The sequence below is a fragment of the Toxotes jaculatrix genome, chromosome 1 (assembly GCF_017976425.1).
Source record: "Toxotes jaculatrix isolate fToxJac2 chromosome 1, fToxJac2.pri, whole genome shotgun sequence".
NCBI classification, from domain to species: Eukaryota; Metazoa; Chordata; class Actinopteri; family Toxotidae; genus Toxotes; species Toxotes jaculatrix.
Window position 1 is genome coordinate 6470021 of NC_054394.1, and position 9292 is coordinate 6479312.

The following is a 9292-nucleotide window of genomic DNA, read 5'->3' on the forward strand; positions in this document are numbered from 1 at the left end:
ACATAATTTACAAGTCTAAGAGCAGAGCAGCAAACTGCTCTTAGGAAAGGATCCCAGATTGCAGCTGTTGAGCTAGATTTTGCAGGACACCAGCAGGAAACAGTCCTCCAAAGAGTCATAGTTCACAAATGGAGCCTCTTCGATTTACAATTTTCTTTATTCCGCTAACCCTCAACATAGTGTTCTCTCTTTACAGTGGCAGTTTTTGGCACGGGCCAACCGGGCACCCGCCCGAGGAGGCACCACATGAGGGCGGCACAACCACGTGAAAAAAAAAAAAAAATCATCTGTGCCGCTAAGTGGTTTTCTATTATCTGTCATATTACTGTGTGGGGAATTGGCTAATTAGCGCCCCCTGCTTGCTGAGAAGGTGCCGTGCTCAGAATCTGTGTGAGGAAGGGAAAGGGGAGGGGGGCACATTTCACCTCTGGGTCTCTCCCAAATGGAACGGACAGGGAGGGTGAATCCACTGTATAGAGCAAAATACTCTAATGGAATTAGTGGGCTAAGGTCACCTCGACTTTCTTCCAAAGAACACACATTTCATTCATATTATAAATACAGGCCCATAATTCCTGCAGTTTGGTTTTTCTGAATTGTGTGAAATGGATAATAAAAACACTAAAGCAGAGAGGAGCTTTTCAAAGCTAAAGTGGATCAAGTCGTACCTGAGGTCAACCATGTCTCAGGAACGGCTCACTGGCCTTGCTGTCATCAGTATCCATCACTCAATAGGGGGCAGATTTCGTATGATGACATTACTCTCCCAGGGAGTAATTCAATGTAGAACCACCACTGGCCACATCACAAACGCAAAAGCCTAAACACAAATACAAAAACCTCAACAACAACAATAACAAAAAGAAAAAAAAAAAAAATGGAAGTTGTTACCTTCTGGATACGAAGTGGAAGAGGAGGAGAAGTGAATGAAACCTTCTTCAGATACTTACTTATACTTAAGCTTCATAGTCCAAAGTTAGACGGCAGAGTACATAAATATTAAAATATTAATCACATAATGACAGCAACAATTGTAAGTTTCTGAATAATGTATAATTCTTCTATTCTTCTTCTTAAAAATAAAATAAAGACAAAATATGACAACAGCAACAACAACAACAACAACAACAATAATAATAAGATTCAGTTGAAACTCTGTGGATTTAAATGACAATGCTTGTGTTACCAGCCTTTGTTTATTAAACCGATTAATTGCTCTCTGCTTGTATCTCACATAACGCGCCGATGAGGCGGAACTACAAGAAAAGTACAGTTTCCACCCGGACAATTATTCCCTGTTCACCCACTGCACCGTGGTGTGTTTCATGGAAGTGTTTGTTGCATGAAGTTTGCTCGGCGGTGCAGTGTTAAGAGTCTCTGCATTGATAACAGCGTTAACCTGTGCTGCAGCTCACTCATCTGACCTGGTAAAGAACATTCGCCAGTTTCTTCATAACAGTAAAATATCATCATTTCTGTTTGTTACTCATTACACAACTTGCTCGATATGTGTTTCTTGTATCGTCTTTGCAGATTTGATTGTTAATACATCTTAAATAAGAAACCTCGTTCCCACTGATGCGTATTGTTGTGTAGTTACTTTGTAATATATTGCCAATTTTGTGACTCACGTTTTTCGTCTTATATTATTTTGCTTTTCTTTTTTTTTTTTACTCGTGCATTTTAGTCAGACACACCCACCTAAATATTTAATGTCACTCCACCTGAATTCTTAGCTTCAAACTAAATGTAATCTGTCTTCATTAGGTTATAAAACAAGCTGTCATTCCTGGAAGTTTCATGGATATCAGCTTATATGTTCGATGTAATAACCTTAACAAACAGCCTTATTCATATGTGCTGAGCCTTTGAAATGCTTGGACTCTTTTATTCTCTAAACTCAGGCCTGTTCAGTGTGACTGATAAGTGGCTTTATCCTGCATTCACTCATCTTGTTGATCAGCTGATGTTTGGACTCTCTGTGTCTCTGGTCAGGCATGACAAACAGTCAACACGGCAAGTGGACCATCTCCAGCAGTGATGATGATGATGATGAGGCTCTTCCTCCTTCCGGGACTACAATATCTAAGCCCCACCAGCCTGCTGTATCCAGTCACAGCCCACGTCGGTCTGCCTCTACCCCCAGCCCCAAACTGGAACCAGTATCAGCCTCTGTTGAGGTGAAACCAGAACCAGCTAAACCCCCTGTATCCTCACTTGTCGTTGGCTCTGAGGCCCGGCAGTCAGCTGCAAAGAACCAGGTGAATCCAGTAAAGTATGAAACTAGTCCTTCATTGGCTGGAAAGCGTAAGAAAGAGGTGTCAGAAGGTTCAGGCTGGGCTCTGTCAGATAGCGATGAAGATGATGGAGATGTGAAGGGGAAGAGTCTCAGTAACTTACCAAAGAGGGCGCCTCCGAGTCCCAAAACAAAGAAACCGAAGGTGGAGAACGAGCGTCCTCCCAGTCCCCACGGCCGAGTCTACTATATCGACGAACCAGAGGACTTCTTTGAGTCCAGTATTCCATGTCTGAATGACACCTACAGGTTTTACCTCAACAAGGTCACAGGCCTGGACAAGAAATACAACAGTGGAGCGCTGCACATTAGAGGTGAGAGAAGTTTTCCTTGATAAAGTCTGATGCAGTTTGGTTTGACATTTCAGGAGAAAAACAAAACATGACCAATTTGAGGAGGCGGTCATACTTACAATAACACTGGTCACTTTTGGTTTTTGATTTTATCAAAGGGAATCAGAGTGACCTCATGAATAAAGAAGTCCTTTAGTAAAATGAAGGCCTCAGTTTTAATCCCCCGTGAACATGGCACGTCTGGTTGTGCCTGCTGACTCCTGTGAAATCAGTGGAGTACAGCTACCACCATTTGTCATCACCAGTCTTTTATAAATCAGTTTTATCAAGTAATCTTCTCTTTTTTCTTTCATGCAGACATTCTCTCCCCGTTATTTGGGACCTTGAATGAATCTGTTCAGGTGAGTAAACGTATAAACGGTCAACACTATTTTATGTCCTGTTTTTTTTTTTAGCCATGCAGGTGACATGGCTAAAAATGGCTCTGCCATTAATATGCTTTCTCTCTTCATAGTTTAACTACTGCTTTGATATTGCCTGGATGGTTAAGCAGTACCCATCAGAGTTTAGGTAAGTTCTGCGTCTTTGCTACCATCACATTATCAGTTTTGCTAGGTTTGGGGTTTTACAAACAGACTTTGTCACAGCTCAAATTTGGAAAATGACATGATTTTATCCTTTCTGTTTTCATGAAATCAAATAAACTGTGTTGTGTTTTTAGGGATCGTCCAGTCCTGATCGTCCATGGAGATAAGAGGGAGGCCAAGGCCCGGCTGGTCCAGCAGGCTCAGCCCTTTCCACATGTTCGATTCTGCCAGGTAGAGCCTCACCACCACAGAAAACACTTAGTAACCAGCAGTTTTTCTGAAGTGCAAATTTGGTTGATATTACAGTGCATGCACTGTGCTCTGTAAAGTGAGCCTGCTCATTATGGACTCTGTTTTTCCTTTTAAATGGGATTAATGTGTGTGATTTTCTGTGACAGGCCAAGCTGGACATTGCTTTTGGAACTCACCACACGTAAGAATTTCCTTCCTTGCCTGGTATTGTACCTGCTGATTTGTTCTTTGTTGTTGCTGTTGCTCACAAATCAGATCACCGTGTCACCAAAGTATGTGCACTAATATGAATAATAAAAGTGTGAGTGATGTCGCCCAAATATACATTCACACTTGTCATAGCAGGAAATGCCTGAATGTAATTAACATTTATAACCAAATTAATTACATCCACTTGTTAGTTACACCTGTGCTTTTCCTGCTATGACAAGTCCAAATGTGTGCTTTGAAATAGATGTGTTATTATTGCTGTGTTATCTTTCAAGTGTTTTTAAAATCCATGTCCATTCTGCATGAAATTGTTATTTTGCGTGTCTTTGTGCAGCAAGATGATGTTGCTGTGGTATGAGGAAGGCTTCAGAGTCATTATTCTAACCTCCAACCTCATCAGAGCTGACTGGTACCAGAAAACACAAGGGTGAGTCTGTCTGTTGTAGTCTTCTTTTTTTTTTAATCATTATTTAACTAAGGAATGTTTTTGGGCAGCCATATAAAAGAAAGGAGTCCAACTTCTGAAAGATAGTTATTTTTGTGGCACCATACTCAGAAATAAGGTTTGATTATAGACGGGCCACTGAATTTGTTCTTGACAAACCAGGATGTGGATGAGCCCTCTGTTTCCACGGTTACCAAAGGGCAGCAGTCCTAACGCAGGCGAGTCGCCCACCTTCTTTAAGAGGGACCTGCTGGAATACCTGGCATCGTACCGCGCTCCAGAACTCGAGGAGTGGATCCAACGAATCGAAGAGCACGACCTGTCAGAGACCAGGTAAACATGAGGCGCCTGTGCATACAGATACACATGCATACATACAGATGTGATGCACACTGTATGATAACATTTCTTGAGATGTAAGGAGATACAACTCACAAAAAACGATGATCATGCAGTTGGGATTTAGTTCAGTACGGTTGTTCATGAATGCACCATCTGCATTACAGGTTATACTATTATTCTGTCTTATCAGGGTGTATTTGGTTGGCTCAACTCCAGGCAGGTATGTTGGCTCAGACATGGAGCGCTGGGGCCACCTGAGGCTGAGAAAGGTAAAAGTTTCCTTTTTTTCATCTCTAATTCTCACTCATCCTACTAATATAATGGTGTCCAGGACAGAAAAGTCAACATCTGCCCATAGTGTCATTGTGTCCTTAGGTTTTATATAGTTGCATCTAATATTTTCACTACAAGGAGAGATGGGCAGGCTGGTTTGTGGTCTCAGCACAGTGTTGTGAGTTTATTTTTCCATCTACTTCTTCCATCTCGATGTAGTTTCTAACTGATTTTTTTCATGTCTTGTCTGCTTCCTATTTTTCTAGCTGTTGTATGACCACACAGAGCCGATTCCTGGCGAGGAACGGTGGCCTGTGATTGGCCAATTCTCCAGCATTGGTTCCATGGGACTGGATAAGACCAAATGGTTGGCGGGGGAATTTCAGCGCACCTTCACCACGCTGGGGAAATCCTCTCTTCGTCCAGACCCCCCCATGCACTTGGTATGTTCTTCCAGCACAAACTTGATGTGGTCCTTTCCTTGAGTGATTCAGCATTCAAATGCTAAAATGCTGAGAGAGAGAGTACAAAATATAAATATAAAACAACACAAATGAAGTTTTCTTTGACTGCTTCTGCTACTATTGTATTAAATATTAGGTACTGTATTAGGTTCTAACTGTAATTGCATCTAAGACAGAACCATAAACCAGTTAAAGAAATTGAGTAGAGATAACTAATTTTCTATTTTCCAGCTGTATCCATCAGTAGAAGATGTGAGGACTAGCTTAGAGGGCTATCCAGGTGAGTAAATTTCTTTCGCATTCAAAATTTTTAATAATTTTCTAATATATATCATGTGTCCTGGAGGTCACATACAAATAGATTATTATTATAAGATTATGATTATTATAGGTTATTAGCTTTACTAAATGCAAGATCATTTTGGCCACAGAGGCTTTGATCACTTTAGACTCTAAAGTGAATGAATAGTCAAGCACTTTTATTAAATACTCTAATTTTAGAGTATTTAGTAAAAGTGCTTGATTATTCATTCATTTTACATATACTATACATTATACTGTCTGAATGGTTTATGTTTGATCTGACCTGATTATTTGGTGACTGTTGTGTACTTGGTTGTGATATACATTTGATTTGTCCTCCAGCGGGAGGCTCTCTTCCCTACAGCATCCAAACAGCTCAGAAACAGCTTTGGCTCCACTCCTACTTTCAGTAAGTTCATTACTACTACTCATAAAAATTCAGTCCTGCTTTAAGGGTTCACTGGTAGTTATAGCATCAGTAGGCTACTGTTACTGCAGCCCAATCCTGCCCCCCTTCAATTAGCTGTCACATTTTAAGGGTCCCTTGAGACTGTGCTTTAGAGATACATGACTGATATCTGAAAATTGTTGTAATGTGGGTTAGTGTCACCAGTAGGAAAGCGAGTTGTCAATCTGATTTCTGACAAGAGCATTTTTATGGCAACTAATATTAGTGCAGACATGTCTATTCAACATTACTGAGATGACCATGCTTCAGAAAGTAGTGTTGCCAAGTGCTGGTTACTGGTTAGTTTATGCAGCTCTGTACATAGAACTACATTTTCCAAGTATAATAGAACAGGTGAGTGAAACATTGTGCGTGTGTGTGTGTGTGTGTAGCCGCTGGAAGGCGAATACAACAGGAAGAAGTCATGCCATGCCACACATCAAGACATACATAAGAGCGTCACCAGATTTCACTCAGCTTGCCTGGTTCCTCGTCACAAGGTGAGCGTGCAAGCTACATATTTGTTCATTTTCATTTGTGAATTTTTGTTGTGTCTTTATTTATAGTACTTTATATACTAAAGGCAGAAATCCATTTTGTCATGTTTCACCTTCCACTGCATACTCACTCATGGACAAAAATCCTCTACATTCTTGCTTTTTATATATTTTGTTTTTGTTTTTTTTTGTTTTGTCTTTGATCTCTATAGGAGAAATATGCTGTATATTAGATGGATATCATGTTATTTATTTGCTGAAATGATCCTTTCCTCATCTCAGCGATGTACTGAAACATCAAACTTTCTTTACGTGCTTGTTTCAGTGCCAACCTCTCCAAAGCAGCGTGGGGAGCACTGGAGAAGAACAACACTCAGATGATGGTCCGTTCGTACGAGCTGGGAGTCCTCTACGTGCCCTCTGCCTTTGTAAGAACAACACACGTGGACAAACAGTAGCTCTATCCTAATATGTCTGACTGCTGGAGAGACGATGCCTGCAGTGAATGTTATTTTTATTGTGTGTGTTATTTGGCATTCGCAAAATAAATTTGTCACACACACCTCTAAAGCATTTGACGTTTATCATCATTAAAACATAAGAATGAAGGTGTAGAGAAAAAAGTATTAGATATGATGGATAGCAAAATTTGTTCTTACTGCTTTCTAACTTATATAGAAGTGTATTAATATGTTTGGTGCAATTATTGTCTCCTTATAGGGCATGAAGACCTTCACTGTTAACAGAAATCCATTTCCTGCTTCCTCATCCTCCCCTGGTTTCCCTGTGCCCTTTGACCTTCCCCCTACACGCTACTCTCCTAAAGGTACAGGAGTATGTGTGGTTTTGTGTATGAAATCTGTTGCATATATATTTACGTACAGACCCGATTGTTGAGTGAAGCTGTCGCTCTCTCACTTAGCATTTGACTTTGGCTCAACTGCATTTTAGAGTGAGTCTGAACACTGGTCAGTTAAACCTCCTGTGCATCAGGTTTAAGCTTGATTTGCAGTTACAGTGTCATCTAGTGGCGCTTAGGTGAACTTTACATTAGTTTATATTAAAACCACAGTTAATCTACAGCTTCCAGAGACACAGTAAAGAGGTTTAAGTTTGTTTCTTGGGAGTCAGAGCAACTGAAATACCTAAAGATAATTTTGACATATCATTGTGTCCTTAGCTTGCAGGATTGTGGGTTTTTGGTTTCTTTGGTGTAGATAAGGTTATCGTTGCTTGATCAGCAGTGTCACCCAAAGTCTTTTGCGTGTCAAAGCCTCTCCCCGTGCTGGGTTGAAAGTGGTAAAAGTATAAAAGTAAAAAGTATATTGATGCATGTTGATGATGGACATCCATGCTCCAAAGTGTCATAATCACTATGTGCTATTGTAGAATTGGCATTTGGAGGCACTTTAGGTCATTTTTGTTTCTGACTCCAGCAAAGAAACACAGCGTTTGAGTGTTACTTAGCATTATATTAGTAAAATACAAGTAAAATAAAATATTAGCCCAAACTTATCATTGGATAAATTCAATGCATTTCCTGTTTATCATTTCTGAAGCACAGCCATTCAGTTCAATTGTTTGTAGCATCTGAATGGGCATAATCTAAAATCGATGAACAACAATAAAGGTGGACAACGACGTCAGAGGAGCCACTGAGATATTAAGCTTTTTGTGAGGCATGCTCTTCCTCTTAGACATGAATAAAAACACTGTGGCAAGTACAAATGCTGCCATTTTGTCCAATGTAATGTCCCTTTTCTTTGTTAAAAGTAGGATCCTTCTAATTTCACTGACCTCTTTTCTTCCTCTGTTTTCAGATCAGCCTTGGATCTGGAACATTCCGTACAGCCAGGCCCCCGACACACACGGCAACATCTGGGTTCCCTCCTGAAAACACACAGACGCACACACACACACACACACACACACACACACACACACACACACACACACACACACACACACACACACACACACCTCTCTTTAAAACTGCTGTGTTTGTAACTGTCATCACTATGTCTAGATGTTAGTTGTCAGTAACATTTATTTTTATATTTTTTACTTTGCTGTAGACTCACGTTTTGTACCAATAAATAAAATAATGTTAGCATTGTCCAACTGTTGTTGTTATCCGTTTAGTAAATGCTGCAAATGGATTAAACAGTGAAAGGACATACTGCACCTCATTAGTTTGTGTGAGAGGCTGGGATTGAACAGGTCACCAGTCTATCACAAGGCTGACATACAGAGACAAACAACATTTGCACTCACATTTACACCAATGGCCAATTTAGATTCACCAATTCACCTAATCCGTGTGTCTTTGGGCTGTTGGAGGAAGCTGGAATACCCGGAGGGAACCTATGCAAGCTTGGGGAGAACATGCATATTCCACACAGGAAAGCCCCTGCCTGGATTCGAACCAAGAACCTTCTTGCAACAGTGCAAACCACTGCACCATCGTACATGCCACCCTACCTGAGATCCATCAGGAGTTAAAGTGTCAGCTCAATGTAGATCACTACCGATTTGCCATATAGCAAGTTATGTGATGACAAGTACTTATATTTTGTTCATCCTGAAGTTAAGTTTTCATCATGAATAAAAAGTGATTTTAGTAACTGGAGGACACAGCTTTATAAAAGGTTTACAGGACCTGGAAAGAACATGTTTTACCATGTACATATTATATGTTAATATCTTTTTTTAACCATCCTTTAACCTGCATATAGCAATGGTTTCTCAGTCTTGGTTGTCAGGACTTACTGCGCTGCTGGTTTTCAGAATTAGTTGCTGATTAGGCAGCCTGAATACAAACCAGCAGGGCTCTGTGTAATGAGATGAGTACCACTGATCAGAAAGAGTTCTAACACCCTGCT

General features: G+C 40.4%; 2 protein-coding genes across 2 annotated transcripts in view; one reads left to right on the plus strand and one right to left on the minus strand.

Annotated features, from left to right (window-relative positions):
- Nucleotides 1-1301: 1301 nt before the first annotated feature.
- On the plus strand, nt 1302-8531 carry tdp1 (tyrosyl-DNA phosphodiesterase 1). Its single transcript, XM_041033639.1, has 16 exons — nt 1302-1427; nt 1996-2610; nt 2947-2990; nt 3104-3159; nt 3311-3407; nt 3575-3609; nt 3973-4065; nt 4246-4416; nt 4616-4694; nt 4965-5141; nt 5394-5442; nt 5808-5874; nt 6306-6413; nt 6736-6838; nt 7131-7236; nt 8231-8531. The coding sequence occupies exons 2-16, from the start codon at nt 1998-2000 to the stop codon at nt 8302-8304; spliced, it is 1872 nt and encodes a 623-aa protein (XP_040889573.1). The 5' UTR covers nt 1302-1427; nt 1996-1997; the 3' UTR covers nt 8305-8531.
- Nucleotides 8356-9292, minus strand: part of kif13ba (kinesin family member 13Ba) — a 64009-nt gene continuing 63072 nt past the window's right edge. The window contains exon 41 of the transcript XR_005893845.1: nt 8356-8390. The gene's annotated coding sequence lies outside the window, so the exon portion shown is untranslated. The remainder of the gene's footprint in view (nt 8391-9292) is intronic.